Consider the following 21,462-nt stretch of genomic DNA (forward strand, 5'->3'; position numbering starts at 1 on the left):
GCTGTAAATGCTGGCGACCCACTCCAGGCCATTCCCGGGAGCCTGCCGGACCCAGCCCATGTAGTAGCTGCTGATGGTGAAGCCGGAGGCTTTGCAGGAGAGGCGCAGAGAGTCTCCGGGCTTCTTCACATCCCCTCCGGACTCCACCAAGGTGATCTGGGACCGGGCACCTGGGAACACAGACAAGTTATCAATATTGGTCTCCACGCAAGGGGAATTTAATATTCTTCTGCCGTCAGTCAGAGGAAGAAAATACCTCCCAAGCCGCTACAGCGACACAGAGAAGGAGCAAAAATTTCATGTTTCCTGGCGCTGGAGCGGAAAGTTCTCCGGGCACTTCGAATTGTCCCTGCGGGTGCAGCCTGGGCAGAGCGAGGGGCAGATTTAAACAGGACGCTGACTCCCTCATTTGCATACCCCGCTGCTTATAAGAGCCCCGCCCTGCTCCTGCCAAGGGTGAGCTTGTCTCGCCCTAGGGCTCCGGATGCAGGAGTCAGAACGACCCGGCCCAGGTGTCTGTGTAGCGCCGGTCTCAGGGCGCTGGGACCCTCCTGACACTTTCGGAACCCGGGGGGGATGAACCCGCCAGTGGCTGTGTTTCCTCACACAGGGATTGAGAGACTGGCCATTGTCATGTGTCATGGGAGCCAATGGCCTGGCTCCCAAAGCCCTTTTGGGAGAGCATCGATCTATGTACGGGCAGGGGGTTCCTCTCTGGGCTGGTCCGTCCCTTTGGAGCAACAGCGCCACCTGCCGATAAACACGCGGCACTTTCCCTACAGGAGATTTTACTAGATACGGGGGACTGATTCCCGTGGCTTGTGCACCTGCCTCTGACCTGCCCGGGGGCAGGGAGCTGAAGAGCTGTGGGGCTCTCCCGGGGACTGCGCTGCACTTGCTAGAGAGCCCCGCAACTCTGCCCATGGGCTCTGGAGGCTTCTCTCCTACAGGGAGTACCGGGTACTCAGGACTCAGCCCTGCCACTCCCAGCTTGGGCCGCAGCGTTCATGGCTTGGAGGGGGTGGGGGGAACCAGGGAGCCTTCAGCAGGATGTATGTGTTCTGGCGATTCAGGGTACCACCACAGATAAGGGATGCTAGGACTTCAGGGGCGCTGTGGATGGATTACGGCTACAGCCTGGAGAGGTGCTGGAAACTCAGGGGGTTGCAGCGGGTTCGGGGCTTCAAGCTGGGGGCCGCTGGGAATTCAGCCAGGGATCAATTTTCAGGCTCGCAGCTGGTGTCAGGATTTGGGGCACCGCTGTCTGAAAGAATTGAAATCTCTCCCCGTTGAGGAACCCTGTTTTAAGGTGCACGTGGGGTGGGGTGACACAAACCTCTAACTCACCCCCGCACCCTAACCCCTCTATCACACACAGGCTGCCTCTTCTGCTAGTGGCTAGCTGCCTGAGCGCGCCCCCTGTGGCACCACCTGCAGCATTCCCCTGAATTTATCCCTCCCCGTCTCTCACACAGTAGCAGCGGGCTCTAACTTCCCCCGATCCCTTTCCTACTGCGCTCAGTGAGTTTGATGCGGTGAGTGGCGGAGGCCGCTGACCCGTGTCTGGCCGCTCACCCAGACCGGGATGCTTCCCAGCTGTTCCCCTAACTCCATTGTGCCCCTCACTCTTGAGCCGCAAGAGGCCGTTGCAGGGGGAACCCTTGGACCCGATAGATTTTCTAAGGTACAAACTGGGAGACTTTTGATCTCTCCTGACTGGCTGCGGACAGACTGGAGCGGGGCTCTTGGCTTTAGCGGCCTCCCAGCCCGGCTACTCTGTTGGTAATTCCCTGCCCTAAGGAAGCGACCAAGGTTCCCACCTGAGCTCAAGCCCAGTCCCTGAGACTAAGAGCCCCACACTCGGGAGGATCCGTGTTTGCTGCACTTCTCCCTCCCCCGGAACCTGCCAAACCCCTGGCAAGGCAGAATCACTCCTGGGGAACCAGCCAGAACTACCTAGCCAGATGCCCTGAACTGCAGATTCCTAAGCACGTGTTCTTGCAGTGAGAGGGGGACATGGAAATGAGGTGACCTCTCCACACAGGAAGCAAAGGCGGTGCCGGAGCGGGATTTGAACCCAAGGCCACACAGATACATAGTAGAAAAGAGGGGACCACAGAGAAAAAGAAACGAGGGTTTCACACGCACACGTGTTGATATGTGAGCTCTTGCCAGACAGAAAGGGAGCAGCCTCCGCTTACTTTAAATCTTTTCAGCTCTCCCCTTCTTCTGGAGGCAAGAGCTGGGATCCCCTTTTCCCCAGCATCGAATTACCTCATTTCTCTGGACTGTGTTTGGACTTGAGGAAATGACCTGGCTTCTGGCTGCCCCTGTTGCTCAGCCAAAGGCCCCGGCTCAAGAGCAAGGCCTCAGGCTGTCAATGACCCATCAGCCTTCTATGACTGTCCCTCCAAATGGAGCCCGGCTCATTGCAAAGTGTAAGGGCTCCCATTGTCCACAGTCCTGCTTTAGCTTCCTCTGGGGATGGGGGCGGGCACAGAGTCACACATATTCCCCTCCCCCTTCTCCTGCCAAAGGCTCCTGCCTCCAGCCCTCTGACCCCAAGGCCACGGAGAACAGTGGGAGACAGTTTCTGGGAATGAGCCCCCAACACCCGCTCCCTTGGGCCATGGGCGCCTCAGGGACATGCGGTCACTTCATCCCTTTATAACAGGCGGACCATGCAAATGGGGAGAAGGGATCTGATTTAAATCTCTCCCTCTGCTTGCCCAGACTGCAGCCGCAGGGACAATCCGCAGCCCTCTGTGTCTGCACAGTGACCAGCCAGTCCCCGGAGAACATTGCCCGCCCGCACCAGGGACAATGGGACTTTGGCTCTATTTGGTGTTTATTCTAGGCGCTTTGGAAGGTATTTGCGTCTTTTAAATGCACTGTCTACGTGTGTGGGGGGGGGGGGTTGGGAAGGGGGGTTTATTGTGTCATTGCTCTCAATGACATTTTAAAATGCGTTTTAACTCCCAGGTGCCCGGTCCCAGGAGCTGGTGGAATTCGGAGGGGCTGAGAAAAAGGCCGGAGACTTTCTGCGCCTCTTCTGCAAAGCCTCCGGGTTCAACTTCGGGTCCTCTGGAATGAGCTGGGTGCGGCAGGCTCCCGGGAAGGGGCTGGAGTGGGTCGCGCACCTCTACTGGGATAGATGGGACAGAGCTATTTACGCGGACAGAGTGAAGGGCCGATTCACCACCTCCAGGGAGCCTTCCGAGAGCCTGCTGTACCTGCCAATGACCGGCCTGGAGCCGGAAGACACTGGCCGGTATCACTGCGCGCGAGACAGACAGTCACCACAGTGCGGGGAAGCCGGGCTGAGCTCGGACAAAAACCTGCCGGCGCTGACTCAGAAACGCTCCCCTAGGGGGCGCTGCGGTTCTACACTCGCAGTGGGGAGACAGGGAGCGTGAAATCTCCGGGCCTCGTCACAATCGCCAGGTTCCTTCTTTCCCGCATTGGGCACCCGGGCAGGTGCCGCGGGCCGGCCGGGCTGCTGAGGGAACCGGGCTCTGCCTGGCCCTGCCTGGGCAGCTCTGCCCCAGCCTCCCTGATGAGCTGGCAGCCGGGAGCTCATTAGTGACCCCGGGGCTGAGCTAGGAGCTGGGACTCTGGGGGCAGCGAGCGCTCGTGCAGCAGGGCGGGGCGGGGGGCTCAGAACCAGGACGCAATGTCGGAGTCTCTGTGAGGCGAGTGGCCATGGGGGGCAGCGAGGGGAGGTGGAAAGCGGATTGTGTGAGTGGAGAGGGCGTGTTGGGGTTTTCCCGTCTCCTGCACCCCCTTAATGGCAGGGACAGACTCCACCAGCCAGTAGAATAGAGGGAGTTTATTGCTTCTCCAGGATACAGCACAGATGTAATCTGGTTACAGGGTAGGCCTAGGATGCCTCAGCCCCCCTTGAGATTGCGGAGCCTGGGCCCCTAAATCCCAGCCGGTTGCTGTGACGTAGTGGGGGTACTTGCTGGGCTGTGGTGACCTCTGCTGTCTGGAGCAAGACCCAGCAGGGAAAACCTCACTATGCAAAGGTGACGCCACACCTGTTGAACCAGACACTCCCATGGAGAGGAACGAAGGAAGGGGGAATGCTGCCCTGGCTGGGGGGCAGGGCTGGAAGAGTGGGAGTTAGTTGCTGTCTGGGAGCATGGAGGAGACAGCCTAGGGAAAGGGGCTGGAGTTTAGGGGCCCAGTCTCCCCCCATCTCAAGGGGGCCTGAGGCATCCTAGCCCAGCTCTGTGATCAGATTACATCTGTGCTGTGTGGTATCCTGGAGAGGCAATAAACTTCCTCTAGTCCACCGGCTGGTGCAGTCTGTTTGTGCCATTTCGGGGTACAGGAGACAGGGGACCCCCAACGCGCCATCACAGTTGCCTAGGCTGCTTCCTCCATGATTCCAGCCAGAAACCTAAATACTTCACTTCCAGCCCTGCCCCCAGCCAGGGCTCCACTCCCTTTCTTCCCATTGTTCTGCTCTCTGGGAGATAACTCATCAGACAGGTTCGAAGCCCCCTTGAAAAATGACTCTTCCCCTGCCCTGCTGGGCCCTGCTGCAGACAGCAGCCAGTGGAGGTCACTCCCAACTCACTGCCCAGCATAGCAACCAGCAAGGTACCCCACACTACACACAGTGTCACACCCCCTCACTGACATGTGTAACTGAAGGGAAAGGGACACAAGGATCAGAGCAATCAGCAGCCAATGGGAACTTGGATTCCTCAGTACCTGCAGAGGTGCAGGTAAATATAGCCCAGCGGTGTGGGGGCCCAACCGGGGTTAATCCAGGTGCACCATGTGAGGCCCAGAGGCTGGTATTGGCCCACACCTACCTCAGCCTTAGCCCCCACAGGCCATTTTTTCCAGTTACCTGCTTCCACATAGAGCACTGAGTCACAGAGGTGATCTGGAGAAGGTTTCCCTAAATCTTATATAAAGTCAAAAGTATTTAAGGTCCTAAACTCTAAAATCACTCTTGAAAAATGGGGCATAACTTCCTGAGTCACTTAGTGGTTCCAAAATGTTCTTTGTCATTGTTGAAAATGGGATTTATGGCATTAGATGCTTTTAAGAAGTTTACCTTCGATTTGTGTATCAACAGCTTTAGAACAGGGGTGGGCAATAATTTTTGATGGGGACCATTCCAAGATTTTGGGAAGTGGTTGAGGGCCACACTCTTCCATGATATTAATGGAGGCGATGTGGGGTGTGGGATGCAGGTTGGGTGTAAAGGGCAGCTTGGGGAAAGGGAATGGGGTGCAGGAGGAAGACTGGAGTTTGGGAGGAGTTTGGATGAAGGAAGCAGTTTTGACCTAGTGCAGGGGACTGGAGTGCAGGGATTTGGGATGTGACCTATCGTAGGAGAGATTGTGATCTGGAGCAGATTTGGGAGGTGGTAACAGGGGGCCAGAGGGTTTGGGTATGTTGAGTTCAGCAGGGGTGGGGGTAGCAGAAGGTTGGGGCAGGGAAAGGCTGGGGTTCCAGAAGCAGGCAGTGGCCGGGAGACTTACCATCCAGAAGCCAAACTAGCCTGCCTGCCTGCTGAGCTAAGGCTTATGTAATCCACACACCAAGGCTATGTCTACACTGGCGTGATCTTGCACCAGAAGTATGCAAATGAAGCTAAGCGTGGAATATCGCCGAGCCTCATTTGCATATCTAATGAGCCGCCATTTTTGCAGAAGAGGCTCTTGCGCCAGAAGGAGTGTCTACACTGCCCCTTCTTGTGCAAGAGGGGTTTGGGAGCACAGCCAGCTCCTGTTCTTCCCCCCACCTTCTACACCCTGCCGCCTCGCTCTTGTCTATGCCGGCCGGTGGCATGCCCCTGCATGCCGTGCGTGCTGGCTGCTCCTCCTGGGGTCCCCAGGTCTGCTGCTTTTGGCCCCAGATCTACCATGCCTGTGCCCTCCATGCCCTGCTTGCCACTCACAGAAGTGGCTGCAGCGCCACTGGGGCTGCCCGTCTCTGCCGCAGGCAAGCGGGCGCCAGTGCAGGGAGCGGTTTCTCTGTCACAAGCAGGTATAGAAAATCCATATAGTCTCCCCCAAGATGTTTACCAATACATTTGACACAATACGTTTCGCAATCCTTATTAGCTTAGAATCAGAAGGGTATCCCTGTTAATCTGAATCTGCATAAACAACCAGAAATCCTGTGGCACCTTATTGACTAAGGGTATGTCTACACTACCCTCCTAGTTCGAACTAGGAGGGTAATGTATGCATACCGCACTTGCTAATGAAGCCCGGGATTTGAATTTCCCGGGCTTCATTAGCATAAGCGGGGAGCCGCCATTTTTAAATCCCCGCTGCTTCGAACCCCGTGTAGCGCGGCTACACGGGGCTCGAACTAGGTAGTTCGGACTAGGGTGCCTATTCCGAACTACCGGTACACCTCGTTTCTCGAGGAGTACCGGTAGTTCAGAATAGGACCCTAGTCCGAACTACCTAGTTCGAGCCCCGTGTAGCCGCGCTACACGGGGTTCGAAGCAGCGGGGATTTAAAAATGGCGGCTCCCCGCTTATGCTAATGAAGCCCGGGAAATTCAAATCCCGGGCTTCATTAGCAAGTGCGGTATGCATACATTACCCCGCTAGTTCGAACTAGCGGGGTAGTGTAGACATACCCTAACAGATTTACTGGAGCACAAGCTTTTGTGGGCAAAAGAGGGTCTTTTGCCCACGAAAGCTTGTGCTCCAATAAATCTGTTAGTCTATAAGGGTATATCTACACTACCACCCTAGTTCGAACGAGGGTGGCTAATGTAGCCATTCAAACTTCCAATGAAGCCCAGGATTTAAATATCTCGGGCTTTATTTGCATATTCCTGGGTGCTGCCATTTTTAAATGCCCCGAAGTTCGAACTACCTGCCCGCAGCTACCTGCTCTCCTCATTGCAGGAGGAGTAACAGTAGTTCAAATTAGGATCTTTATTCGAACTACCTAGTCCGTGCCTCGTGTAGCCGCAGGCATGGAGTTCGGACTAAGGGAGATTTAAAAATGTTGGCACCCGGGAACATCCAAATAAAGCCCGGGATATTTAAATCCTGGGCTTCATTTGCAAGTTCGAAAGACTACATTAGCCACCCTAGTTCGAACTAGGGTGGCAGTGTAGACATACCCTAAGGTGCCATAGGACTTCTCCTTATTAGCCCATTTTCTGTAAGCATGACTTTTGGACCTCCCTCTCCACTCTATCAATTTGGTTTTGGTAATTGTGATTTTATTAAAATTAAATGAGTAAACTAGTAGGAAATTTATTTCACTAACTACAAATTTTCTGTTTTCATTTTTTTAAAAATTTTAAACAGTAAAAAAAAAACATTGGAAAGTGCAAACATATGTAAAAGCCAACAAAAAAAGGGGGCGGCCAAAAATGTTTTTGCTTGGGGTGGCAAAAAACCTAGAGCTGGCCCTGCTTGGAAGGCTGCATATGGCCTGCAGGCTATATTTTGCCCTGGCCTGCTCTAGGCAGACTCAGGCAGCAGCCCTGGGGATCTCTTGTTTCAGTTTAGAATCTATGGCTCTTCTGAGTTGAAACAACCAAGATCCATTTTTTTCTTGTCAGAGATTTGTATTTCCTTCCCCCAGAGATCAGTAGGATGGGACCAGTTCACATGCAAGTCTCCAGTTCATGGATCAGGGGAGCAAAGAACAAAGTGTTGTGTCCTCTGATGTTCACAATTGTTTGTCTGATATCTAGAGGCCTTCTTACATTGGGCAGAAAATCGCCTCTCCCTTTGTAAACTCATATTTCACTCTTGGTCATACTTCTGTGTTCCATTTTAGAAGAAATACTTAAATATCACCTGATAACAAGGGAGATGCACATCATCAGTGAGATTAATGCAGACAACAACATATAAGCATTTCATAGAGTCTAAACATTACAAATATTTGTGTAAATTTTAGATTTATATTAAGAAACATTAAAAACATTCTTATAAGTCTAATACCAATATTGAGCAAAACACCCAAGTGACTTAGCCTGGTCTCCAGTTATGAGGTTGGTTCTTAGCTAACACCAGCAGCCGAAGCAAGAGCTGGCATCAAACGTGCCAGCAGCACACCAGCCATACTGTGTTTCTTAGCTGCCAGGTCGCTTTATCCACACAAACTCACAAACCCACTCTCCTGTGTCTAAATCTGGCCAGTCTTCCAAATACCTTCAGAGCGTATTTCCAGCTACATGGGTAACCCTTTCCACACAGCCCAGACACATCACACAGTGATATTCATGGCCACAAGTTTTTCCATGATCTCTGATAAGATGCTGACTGGCTAAATATTCTGACAGCAGAAACTTGGGTGAGCCCTTTGGTACATGCCATACAAGGACTGCAGGGGTATAACGGGTTCAGCATGTGAATTCTTAAGGTGGAGGAGAAGATACAGAGGAACAGAGAGGGATTCCCCTCTTATTTAGCTGTTTTCCGGGTGTGGGTTGTCACTACCTCACTGTACAGCACATGTTCATTTTCAGCAGGCTTGGCTTTGTTTTTCGGCTGGGTGGTGTGGGCCTGTGAGGCTGGCAGAGCTAAGAGTGCGTAGGTGACTTCTGAGCCCTGCTGGGAGAGGAAAGAGAAATGATGAGGAGGAGGGGGGCATGGATGCTGCAGCTGAGAAAGAGGCTATGGCATTCTTGAGGGTATGAACAGGAAGAGACCTGGGAGATAGTCGTCCCTGTCTATGCTGCACTGCTGAGTCCACAGCTGGAGTGTGTCTCCAGTTCTGTGCATCACACATTAAGGAACATGTAGAGAAATTTGGGAGGGTCCAGAGCAGAGCATGTCCAGTTTGGGGACAACACTACTGAGAGAGAACATGAAGCCATCTGCTAAGCCAACCTTACAAAGAGGATGGTGACCAACTGTTCCCCATGCGCAATGAAGTTCAGACAAGGGATACTGGGCGTAATCTGTGGCAAGGCAGGTTTAGCTTCGGTATTAAGAGAAATATTCTACCTCTAAGGGCAGTTAAGCTGTGGAACAGGTGACTGGGGGACGTTGGGAAATCTCTGTCATAGAAGAAACACCCACTGGTCTGGTCCAGGTTTAAGTAACACTACCACAGCACTGGAGGCCAGAACCGACGGCCTCTTGTAAGTCCATTTTCAGCCGTACAGTTCTGTGATTGGGTGGCAGTTTGGGGAAAGGGTTGGCTAATTCCCAGCCCTTCCTTCTGCATCATCAAACTCTGTGCAGTGTCGCCTAGTGACAGTTGTCTGATGGCCACACCCTAGAAAGGCAGAGATATTTGAGGCCTTGCCAAAAGATTCAGGCCTTGTAAATTACCTGCTCCATCTTCTCCACTCCAGCACCTGCGGCATTTGATCCCTTGCTGTCATGGCCTGGATCCAGGTTCTTGGTGTGTTCTCCAGGCTCAGCCCTTTCCGTGCTTTTTGGAGTCTTTGGAACTAAACCAGAAAGAGGGAAGAACAGAGCCGCGGTGGAGACATACCCTGAGGAAATGCTCAGCTACAGGGTGTGACCTTGAGTAAACTCATCCCACCTCTCCACTTGCTGTGCCAGAGATTGATCTTCCAGCAGTCAATTTAGCAGGTCTAGTTACAATCCACTAAACGGAATGCTGAGAGTGGCTCGGGTTGGAGCCAATACTCCTTGCAGTAGCAAGGGATAAAGGAAGCCAATGGGATCATTTGCTTGGCTTAAGGTAAGCTGACTCCAGCCACATATTTTACATAGCTGGAGTTGTGCACCTTAATGGCGATCTCCCAGGTCTGGTGTAGAACTTCGTGCCCAAAGTTGCTCTGCATTTGTTTAAAGATGTATTTTTAGCAGCCCAAAGCATGGAGATGTCTGTGAGTTTTGAATTGTTTTTCCCTCACTTCACCCTAAGCACAGCCAAAAGCCTTAGTGGTGACATCAATTGAAATCATTTGTCTGAACTCAAACTTCAGCTGAGTAGGTTATTTGACATCAGATGTTGATAAAGCTGAATTTGTGTCAATATACTTTTAATAACCTATCAATGAATGTCCTTTGTCTTCTTACTATGCTTCATCCTCTCATTCAAAGTCAAATGCCTCACTTGTCCTGCATATTCTGAACTAGAGAATTTACCAGGTGTTTTCTGGGTTCTTCAGGGCAGGGAGCTGGTGGTGTGCTGGTTGCAGGAATCAGGGCATGGATGTGGGGATGCAGGGAAAGAAACTGGAGTTTGGAGGTGGAAGAGTGAAGACCGGGGGTGAGGATGGGCTCTGGACAGGAGGTCCTATCTGGCAGGGCTTTCTCTCCTCCCCCCCCCATCACTAGGAGCCTTCTGGCTCCCCTTTCCCAGTCTCACTGGATGACAGGAGCCTTCTGTCTCTGACCCCAAACCACAGCTGCCAGGGGCCTGCCTCCCTCCAGGCTCCCCTCTCCCAGTACTGTGGTCTAGGGCTGGGGGAAAGGGCTTTGTGGTTGGTGGCTACTTACTCATTGTGGTGGCAGGCAAGGTGGCAGAGCTCCAGTCCTACTGGACACTCTCTGGGTGGTGCAGCTGGCCCCAGTAGCCACTCTGCATATAGCTCTCCCCTGTGGTCTCACTGCCCCCAGTGGCAACTCCCAGTGGCCATTCTCAGTATCACATCCCTCCCCTCTCTGCTCCCTCTCCATGTTCTGGATAACAGTCCCATTCCTGGCACTTCCCTTTGTCTTCCACACCCAAACCCTGACTTTGCTTTAAAGTTAGGCTAAGAGAAAGCTGCATATCAAATGTAGTGGTTTCACCTCTTAGTATTTAGGAGGCATTCTTGAAAAAAGAGATTCACAAACTGATAGGCAGACATTTGTAAAATATAGGGACTGGTTTTGTTGGAGTAAGAGTTTTATATCTTTTTATATTTCTATTTTAGCTTTAATAATGGAGTAATTTAGTAAGACATTTACACTTTACCAATTAAGCCCTTTAGTTAAATATAAATTTCTTTGTTTTAAAGTTTAGTAAGTAAAGAGACAGGGTTTTGGTATTGTGTCTGTGTTAATGGGATTAGAAATATTGAAAGCCTGGGCCTTCAATGTGAACTGTTTTGATTACAAGATTTAGTAAGGTCTAATTTATGAAGCCTTTTGCTTTTTATGAATATAAAACACTGCTGTTTGTATACTTTTAAAGGTCTCTGTGAAAAGACTGTGTCAATGAGGAATGTATCATCATAAAGTTAAGGTGTGAAGGATGGTGTTAGAGCCAGATGGTCAAGAGAGAAGGGGGAGAATGCGGGGTGAAGACAGATTTGTCAGCCTTGGAAAAATCATCAGCACACATCATGATTAAGGAAGGGGCAAACTGATGACTCTGGAGTGAAGCTGGCACCCTAAAGACAATTGATTACAGGATGAGCCTTTCTGAGATGTTTTGGAATGTTAACATCAAAAAGATAACACTGGACACAGACTGACAGAGCAACATCCATAGACTTCAACAGAGGAAAGGATTATAAAATCTGGGTATTTTGCTATGGGACTTTGGGTTCATCTTGCCACCAACTCCAGAAGCATCAGATCGTGACCAACAGAGCCCGGATCCCCCTCAGTGATCAATCTGGCTGGCCACTAGATTGATCCAGACTCTGGACTGGCAGGGCTCGCCAAGCCGTGGCGAGCCCCACTCACCAGCTGTGCTGTCTGGCGTTCTGCGCATGTGCAGATCGCCCGAACCTGGCTCTTACGGGTGAGTAGATTACATAGATTGTTGAGCCCTGTGGACTGGTAACAATAACATCGTCTGGTGGGGCTGCGTGTATGGTGTGTGTGTGTGAGTGACTGAAAAGCATATGCTAACTGTTGTATTCTCAATAAATGCGGCGTACTGCCTTTTCCCCTATAGAAGATCTTGTGTGCTTTGTTTAAGCAGAACAATTTGGTTTCCATGCCTGAACCATAGTAGGATTTTTTTGGGTTGTTAATATTTTAAACTCTTTATACTGCTCTTTACAGAACACTTTCTGACTAGACCAGATCTCAGGTGCAGGTGGGAAATCCCAGCTGCTTGTCCTTTACCCACCTCTGTTCTTCTTAAGGCAGTAAGAGATCAGAGCAGCCAGGGCTGCAATCAGAAGGAAGATGCCACCAGTTATCAGCAGAATATCACGGGTTTGGGGTGAGGTTGTCCCTGGTGCAAAGGAAAGATGAGGAAGGGCAAATGAGAACAGCGAGACAGCCTTGATAAAAGGTCTGAGGCCCACAGAGGAATCTGACCTGGCAACAAATTTCCTGTGATAAAAACCTCACTATGTTGTCTATGTCACTTTCTATCTGTCCCAGACTGCTCCTCTTTTGAAGTGAGGAAGAAAGGTCCAGTGCTTATGGGACTGGTCTTTGACATTGGCTGTGGGGGAGGATCAACTCCCTGATATACCACAAGGTGACTGTGGGACTTGACTCCTCTTTGCCTCATTTCACCATCTCTAAAATGGGCACTGAGGGGCTAACTCCATTAACAACACTGTGAGGGGCCCAGATCCTACACCACTGAAGTGTCATAGCTAGAAAAGTCATAGGGGGACATCAGGGTTTCCTTTCCACTTTGTTTTCTGTCACAAGTGAAATCTGTCACCTCGTCCAATCTCCTTTTCCCAGAGCAGCACCAGGGTCTCCTCCAGTGGGAGTAACACAGCAAGCTGGATTAAGACATTAGGGAAGTCTCACCTGTCACAGTCACATCCACAGCCTGGCTCCTGGGGGACGGGATCCACCTCCCACTCACATTCTCCTCGTACCCACAGGTGAATTCCCTGCTGTTGTTCAGACTGGCCCATGGGATGCAGAGCACAGAGACGTTCATAGTAGTGGTGCTACTCTCCATGGTGCTGATCTCTGACTCGGTTTCAGCAGGAATAAATTTGATTCCGTCCTTATAGAATAGAAACCTCCGCTCACCAGCATCTCTGGGGGCTGTGCAGGTGATGAGCAGGGAGACCCCTTCGCTCACCACTCCAGACAGGGGATCCGTGGTTATCAAAGGCGGGGGAAGGGAATCTGTGGGAATAACCAAGGGGGGGGGGGTTCAGTAGGGACAGAGCATGGGAGGTGAAGTGGAGATAGTACCCAGAATTCAATATACTCAGAGCTGACCTGTGCTTTCTCCAAAGCTTCTGGTTTACTTAAAGATCCCACAGAAATGAGTGAGAGTCAGGCCAGGAGCTGAGGGTGGCTTCCTTCAGATACAAAGTGGGGCTGGGATTTCTCATCATCAGGTGGACAGCGTTACTAGGACGTGACTTGGTATCTCCTAATCCCTGAGCCTATGGAGCACTCTGCAGACAGGCAGGGCCATGGGAGTTTGGCGATCATCCCCTCTGGCCAGACTGACCTAAAACTGGGTGGTCCTGCTGGGATCCAACATTCCCAGAGGGCGGAAGCACAAGGCAGCCATGTTCTCGGCCAAGCTGAGTGGCCATCTGTTGGGTTCTTCTCTGAAGGGCAGCCATGTTGGAAATGAGGCAGCCATATTGGCTACAGGTGTCCTTGGCTGTGCTGATGTACATGTAGGATACAGAGCAGTTGCCGTGTAAGTCTGTGTCACCAGAAACAAAAGGAATCCTCTTACAGAATAACAAATGTAGCTGGGCATGAGACTTGTGGGCAAGAGGCCATGCACACTGACACCCAAATGAATGTGTTGATCTTTAAGGTGCTACAGGGACCCCTTCCCTAGCCATGTTGTCATTTGGTGGGTGTTTGGGATATTAAGGAGGCTGGGGGCATGGCTGAGGAGAGGGGAGGAACTAGGAGCATGGCTGGGGCTGCAGCTGGATAGGGATGGAGAAGGGCCTCCCCAGTGAAGACCCACACATCCCACCACCCCCAGGTGGAAATAAATGCCCCCCTGAAATCTCACTGCCCCCCAATAAGGTGTCTCTCTGTGATGCTGTATTACACGGCCTTCCAAAGGTCACAGGAGGCACTTGGGGTGAGCAGGGTTCAGGGAGAGGGACAGGGCTGCGGAAGAGTCTGGACACCAGGGGTCAGTTAGGTACAGAAGAAGGGGCCCAGCCAGCAGGGATCTCTGGAGGGATCTGGGAGCAGGGGCAGATGTTACCAGGCTAAATTCATCTCAGGGGGAGTGGAGTTTCCATGGGAAATGCCCTGCACCCCTGTGCCTCGCTGTGCCCACGTTACCCAGCAGCAACCTCAATCCCCCTGATTCCAACACTTTCTGGGGAAAGTGTGTGTGTGTGGAGGGGGGAGGGAGGGCATTGTTACAAATGGATTAAACCCAACACACCCATTCCCATCAGGCTATTCACCCCCATGGTCCCAAAACATGGACAGAGGCAGAAAATTGGGGAGAACCCGTCAGTCGACCACAAGACCATGGTGCCTGCTCCTCAGCAGCACCTAATTGCTGGATTCCTCCCCTCCCAGGGATCTCAATCACCCCACAGCCCACCTTGCCTCACAGCCGCTCTTCACCAATTCCCTTCCACCAGGGCAAATAGCACTGGCCACTCAGCATCGGCAAGGGGGGTTGGACCTGCTGCCAAATCCTGCCCTAAATGCCCCCATACAGCCCTTGTATCTCCTCAGGCCCATGTCGCTGGGCCCCCAGCCTAGGAGTGGGTCAGGCCAGAGCTCCCCTGGCTCCTCCTGCCTGTCCACTGCTAGCTGCCAGCTGCATCCTTCTTTTGCCAAGGCTAAGAGAGACTGGGTGTCCCCTGGCCAGCCACCTTTTTATGCTGCCCAGCAAGGCTCTGATTGGCTGACTCTCTCCTGCTTGTGATTGACTCCCTGACCCAGCCCTTTCCCTTATATGGAAGCTATGTTTTAACCCCTTATTTGCCGGTGCAGGACCACCACAGTGTCAGACTCTCATTCACCAGATGTGTGTGCGTGTGCACACACACACGTATGTTTGTACCCAGGGACGTGAGCACCCTGCTCTGTTTGTGTAACACTCATCTCATGGGCTACAAGTCCTGGATTCCACGCAGGGAATTCATCTCTGTACCAAAAACCAACCCAGGGAATCTGGGGACAGCCCAGCACTCACCTGTCAGAGTGATGAGAACTGGGGGACTCTCCAGTGACTGGATCTCCCGTCCCGTTGGGTGTATCCAGTACCGGCAGGTGTACGACCCGGAGTCCCCAGGCTTCAATTTTAAGATCCTGACACCAGAGTAGCTGTTTCCGGGTGGGACAAAAGGTAGGAAGATCCTTTTCCCCTCCTTGGAAAATTGAAATCTTGTAACTGCCTCATTGCCAGTGGGAGGAGAACATGTTAGCTGCACGGATTCCCCTGAGAGGTAGAGCTGGTGCTGGGGGCTCAGGGCGAGGGTGGGAGCTGCTGGGGAGTCTGGAAAAGACATCGGGTCAGATTCCAGTGCAAGAGAAGAGACACAGAGAGCTGAGAGGCAGAGATGCAGAAGAGGAGGCTGTTACTGCCTAAATGGAGCTAGAGTGTTTCTTAAACTCTGTGCCATGGCCTCTTTTAACATTTTCCCCCCTGTCCCCAGTGGAGATGGAAGCTCAGCTGGGACAATACATGCAGCAATTAAAGGAGCCACGACCATTTCTTTTTTCTTTTTTCCCACCTCAACAATTTTCCCTTGGTATTTCACATAAAAAATGATTGTTTGGTGTTCCATGGTCTTTAAAAGTTTAAGAAACACGAGTTAGAGAGATTCCCACAGAAAAATAAATATCCCCCTGAAATCCCACTGCATTTCCCCCGTCCAGTGTCTCATCTTGCCCCTATATCACACAGCCCTCCAAAGGTTCCCTGGTGGGGTAACTGGGTGGGCAGGGTTAAGGGAGAGGGGAAAGGTGCGGAAGGGTTTGGAAACCAGTGTTGGGGTTAGATACAGAAGAAGGGGCCCACCCAGCAGGGGTCTCTCTGGGGATTCCATCCCTGCTTTGAGAGAAGAGTTTGTATCCCCTGCTGCTTTCACCCCAGGGGTGAGCATGTCCAGGTACCTTCTGCCCCTCTCATACACGTGGCCTGTAGGGGGTCCTGACATATTTGTGCTGCCAGTGTCTGGCATAACATGATAGACACCAATCCCTTTTTTGACAGAAATCAGATTGTTCTCCTCTGGCAATGCCCACCCAGGACCCCAGAGCTGTGAGCTCTCCACAGCAGTGCCCTGGCAATGCCCAGTCTATGCTGAGCAGCTGGGAACCCCAGTCCCACCAGGGACTCTCTGAGATGCAGGGAGGGAGGCTGGGAAGATAGAGGGTGAAGGTGGGGTGCTGGGGTGGGTTTCAGGTCCCCAAAGACTCCTCCCATCCAACGGCAGGGAAACCAGGGGCTCACCTCTCACAATGATGGAGATGGAGTTGCTGTTCCTAGAGGAGATCTCTCCACTGTATTCCTGTCTCCAATATGCACAGGTGTAGGACCCAGCCCTTCCCTTCTCAGCGATGAGTTCCAGCCGGGCCCCTGCATTTGGGTGTGGGACTATGCTGGGCTCCTGCTGTTCATTTTGAAGGAAGAATCTGTATCCTGAGACCAATCCATTTGAAGGAGCTGAACAGGTGAGGTGAACCTGATCCCCTGGGAGATAGACTCGGTAGCTGCGGTCCAGAGAGAGGCTGGGGGCCGGCAGGGGATCTGGAACAGAGACTCGGGGTCAGTGGGCAGGGAGATGCCAGGATGGAATGAGGAGAAGGGAGAAGGGTAAAAGATCCGTCCTGGGCAGACAGGAACACAAACCAGCCTCACTCCTTGCCTTGCCCCCACTCCCACACACCATGGCAAATAAACCTCATTCCGGGCCCTTTTCCGAGATCCCAGGCCAGAAGGGCCCATTGTGCTCATGGAGTCCAACCCGTGTGTCACCCAGCCCCTGGGATTTCCCTGGATGGTCCCTCTGTCACCCAGGGCAGATCCCTGGGAAGCTCATTGAGGCTTCATTCAGAAATCATCAGCACTGGAGAATCCACCCCAGAGTTTTGGGAAGTGTCCCCCTGGTTAATTCCCCCACCGTGAAAATGCCCCCTATTTCCAGCCTGAGTTTGTCTGGCCACAGCTCCCGGGCACTGGGTTGTGTTTGCAACTGAGCTGTTGATTAATCCCCAGATAGGAGCTTCTAGACAGAGATCACGCCCCCCCAACCCTTCTCTGTGTTGTTAAACAGCTCCTGGACTGTCTTTCTCTAAGAAGGACCCGCTGTGGCGGCGCGTCGGGGTTTCCCCGACTCCTGCACCCCCATAGTGGCACGAACAGATTCCACCAGCCAGTAGAATAGAGGGAGTTTATTGCTTCTCCAGGATACAGCACAGCACAGATGTAATCTGGTTACAGGGCAGGCCTAGGATGCCTCAGCTCCCCTTGAGATGGGGGAGACTGGGCCCCTAAATTCCAGCCCCTTCCCTAGGCTGCCTCCTCCATGATTCCAGACAGAAACTAAAACTCTCTTCCAACCCTGCCCCTCCATCCCGAGCTGCACTCCACCTCCCTTCCTTTGTCTTTCTCCCTGGAAGCCAGCTCGTGGGACAGGTTGGGAGCCCCTTGCATAATGACTCATCCCCTGTCCTGCTGGACCATGCTACAAACAGCTGCCAGTGGAGGTCACACACAGCCCACCGCCCAGCATAGCAACCAGCAAGGTACCACACTACATCACACCCGCCCTCCGTCTCACTGGACAAATTCCAGCTCCCTCCCTCTGTGCAACTTCACTCCCATCTCACAGCCTGCTCCCTGCACCCCTGAACTACACTAACCCTCAGTCAGCTGCTCCCCATCCCATAGAGGCAGGAGATGGCAGGGTGATGGAGGGGACCCAGACTGTGCCACGGGGCAATTCAGGGACAAGGGCAGGAGCTCTGCAGATGTCCACATAGGGCAGCAAGGATCGTCCATGTGACTCGGAACCACCAGATCCCCTCTCTCTCCATCCAGAGGAAGCGGGTGAGCTCATTTGTGGAGGGTGGAAGGGCCCTTCCTCCACTTGGGACCCCCAACATCCCAACACTCTCCATTCAGGGGGAATGTGGGGTGCAAACAGAGGGGCAGGGATGTTGTTGAAAATGGATCGATCCCAACAGCCCCATTTCCATCAGGACAGTCACCCACAGTCTCCATCCAGGGGCAGAGGGATAAGCGGGTAAGAGAATCTGTCATGTGACCATCAGCCCTGCCCAGCAGTAGCTAGAAGGCGCTGACTAGAAATGAGGAAGCTCTGGCAGATGTGAGGGAGTAAAGGGGGGAATTCTTCTGCCCATCACTGTTCCTCTGGAGCCTCTGCAGAATCTGCTTTTACTGCCCTGCTGCATGCGGCTCAGTCACTGTCCCTGTCCCTGTCCTTGAGCCCTCTGATCTGAGAGCTGGGGCAGAGAGCTCCACATGGGTGGGTGTGACGTAGTGGGGGTACCTGGCTGGTTTCTATACTGCTGGCTCTGGGGTAACCCCCACTGATGCCGTGGGTACCACGACCCAGCAAAACAGGATAAGTCACTATGCAAAGGGACCTCTCAACCGGTATGGCCAGACACCCCCCATGGAGAGGAACAAAGGAAGGTGGAATGCTGCCCTGGCTGGGGGGCAGGGATGGAAGAGTGTTGGTTAGTTGCTGTCTGGGAGCATGGAGGAGACAGCCTAGGGAAAGGGGCTGGAGTTTAGGGGCCCAGTCTCCCCCATCTCAAGGGGGCCTGAGGCATCCTAGCCCAGCTCTGTGACCAGATTACATCTGTGCTGTGCTGTATCCTGGGGAGGCAATAAACTTCCTCTATTCCACCGGCTGGTGCAGTCTGTTTGTGCCATTTCGGGGTGCAGGAGACGGGGGACCCCCAACATGCCATCACAGTGGGCCCTGCCTAGGGGTCAGTGTCATGTGGAAGTGGGAGCTCAGTCTCCATGGCCCCTCCCACCCTCACTCTCTCTGTTGAGGCTGCAAATGAGGGGCTGGGTAGTGCCCAAGATGATGGGGGCAGCCTCTCCCCTATGATCTGGGCTGGGACCCACCAAACAGACCCTCCCAGCAGGTATCAGATGGAGTCGCTCTTCCACCCCTCTGGATGTCAGGGGAAGTCATGGGGACATCAGGGTATGATCCCCCCTTCCTTGCAATTCCCATCACCATGGTGTGAGAGGATCAAGATCCCAGCCCCACTGACAGAACCCCTCTCCCCTCCCCCACCCCACTGCCAGCATCTCAGGGAGGCCAGGAGACGTCGTTACCTGCAGGGGACACCAGCCTGGGGAGACTCTGGAGAGAGGCTGGAAGAGAAGAGCAGAGGAGGTGAGAGATCTGGGGATGCAGAACTGGGAGGATGCAGACAGATAGACACAGACACACAGAGGGCCAGAGGCCAAGCACTCACCCAGCAGTGGCAGAAGGCGAGTTAGCTCCATGCTGAGCCGGTCACTCTGGGCTGGGAGCTGGGTTCTTGGCTCAGCAGGGGAAGTCACAGCTTCAGGCGTGGCCACCACTCAGCTTGGGCTGGAGACACACTGGTGTGTGGGGCACAGAGTGTGGGGGAGGGGAGCTGCCCATTTCCTGAACTTGACAGTGGGGCATGGGGAGGGTTTCCTGTCGCCAAACATTGACCCCCTCTGCTGGGACTGACCCCGCTGTGGGGAGCGGGAGCTGGAGGCAGGGCCAGGCCCAGCTGGAGATGGAATCTGGCTGAGGAAGGGCTGAGGGGGAGGGGCATCCCAGCCGAGATGAGGCCGTGGGGAGAAGCTCTCCTGTCTCTTGGTTTATCCCCAGAGGGGAGAGTCTTTACACTGAGGGGGCTGCAGCCGTGAGTCCCTGCTCCCCCACCAGCTAGACCCTGCCCAGGTGTAATTTCCATGTCTCTGGAGGGAAAGAATCCGACATTTTCTGATCATTGTGAAACTTCCCCTTAGTCACCAGCTGGGCCGTTGCTGTGGCTTTGGCTTCCTGTTCCGTGGTCTGAGCGCTGTGAATTTCAACCCCTCCCATCAGGCACAGATTCCCATTTGCCCCGTGACCAAGGTTTAATTTCTCTCTCCCTGAACTGCCCCTGAACGCAGTGCATGGAATGGGGATGGTCCCCTCCCTCCCCCATCCTGTATGGAATTGTCTTATGGACACTGTCATGATTATGAGGTTAGCCAGCAGCCTGGGGATTAAGGGGTTAACACACCTAGCCAGGATGTAGGTGGGACTTTCAAACTGGGACAAAGGAATTTGGGTTTTTTCCTTTCTCCCCTTTTGTCTCTCTGGGTGAGTTCTCTGCAGCTACAGAGCGGGACAAGCATGTCTCTCTCTCTCTCTCCAAGACACCAGTCTCCATTTTCTGTAAGTAGGGTAAAGTTTAGGTAGTTTCATTAGGTTTTATTGTGTTATGGATTGGCTGCTCTTCCTACAGGAGATCTCGTGAGGGGATTCTCGTCTCCAGCACCTGCCTTCTCAACTGTGCGCTCCAGCCCGGCTCTTGCCTTGGGGGTGGGGCCTTGTTGCCCTTTCTGTGAGAAGACTCTGTAACCCGAAAACTGCACGAATCAAGTAGCCAAGCTCCTGGTGCAGATTCACCCTCCGCACAGCTGAACAAATTCCTGGCCCCCTACATTTGTGCAACTTCACAGCCCCATCCCCCAGCTTATTCCCCTCAGATAACCCCATTCAGAGTCCCAATCGGCTGCTCCCCCTCCCATGTGTGGAGGAGAAAGGAGGGTGGGTGGGATCCAGACTGTGGTTAGGTGCAACTCAGGGTCAAGGGCAAGAGCCTAGGAGACAATTTGCATTCTCCAGAGGTGACTGGGGCATCAGAAGTGGCCCTGGGGCTGGAAGGTCCTAAATGTGTCTCAGGAATCCTCTAATCCCCACTCTGCCCATGCAGGGGCAGCAGGGGAGGGCAAGGGGCGTGTGGGAGATTCCTTCATTCTCCTGGGACTCCCCTGGCTGGGGCTGGAGAAGTGGGTGGAAAGGGGGGGAAGGGTTGTTAATACAAATGGTTCAACCCAAAGACCACCATACCCATCAGGGTATTCACCCTCCATTCTCCAAGGGGGGGAAGGGAGTAGAGGTGGAGGTGGGGTAGAACCCATGAGCCCAATCTCAGACCTGCCCATCAGGAACTAAAAGGCCCTGAAAGCTGGAAAGAGAGATGAGGGAGTCTGGCCGGACAGTTTAATATTTGTAAGTTTAGTATGTTGTTAAATAAAACAATTGTTGTTACAGCTCTTCCTGTTTGACTTGACTGATGCACGGTGATCTACAGATACAGTGCAGGTGTGTCCCAATAGGCAGGATTCAGTCCTGGTCTCACACTTACAGTCCCCATGGGCACTACCCAGTCTGTACGTCCGTCTGTCCCTCTCTCTCTGTCTCTCGTATTTCCTAGACCCCAAAGTCAGAAGGGACTGTTGTGAATTGGAGTCCAACCTCCTGTGCCCCCAGGTCCTAGGAAATCCCTGAACTGGCCCCTCTGTGACCTAGAGCGGGTCTCTTAGAAGCACACTCAGGCTTGATTCAGAAATCACCAGCGCTGGAGAATCCACCACAGCCCCTGGTGTCCCTGTTGTTAATTCCCCTCAGTGTTACACGCTGGGCCTGGTT

General features: G+C 53.0%; 2 protein-coding genes across 2 annotated transcripts in view; one reads left to right on the top strand and one right to left on the bottom strand.

Moving 5' to 3' along the window:
- Positions 1–21,462, top strand: part of LOC149521081 (Fc receptor-like protein 5) — a 203,585-nt gene that overhangs the window by 27,506 nt on the left and 154,617 nt on the right. The window lies entirely within an intron of this gene.
- Positions 7,262–19,289, bottom strand: LOC149521082 (alpha-1B-glycoprotein-like). Its single transcript, XM_089774138.1, has 7 exons — positions 19,259–19,289; positions 16,248–16,544; positions 14,985–15,287; positions 12,641–12,970; positions 11,997–12,104; positions 9,287–9,408; positions 7,262–8,560 (listed from the first exon to the last, which is right to left on the bottom strand). The coding sequence occupies exons 1-7, from the start codon at positions 19,287–19,289 to the stop codon at positions 8,411–8,413; spliced, it is 1,341 nt and encodes a 446-aa protein (XP_089630264.1). The 3' UTR covers positions 7,262–8,410.

This window comes from Pelodiscus sinensis, chromosome 30 (assembly GCF_052426305.1).
Source record: "Pelodiscus sinensis isolate ZL-2025 chromosome 30, ASM5242630v1, whole genome shotgun sequence".
NCBI lineage: Eukaryota > Metazoa > Chordata > Testudines > Trionychidae > Pelodiscus > Pelodiscus sinensis.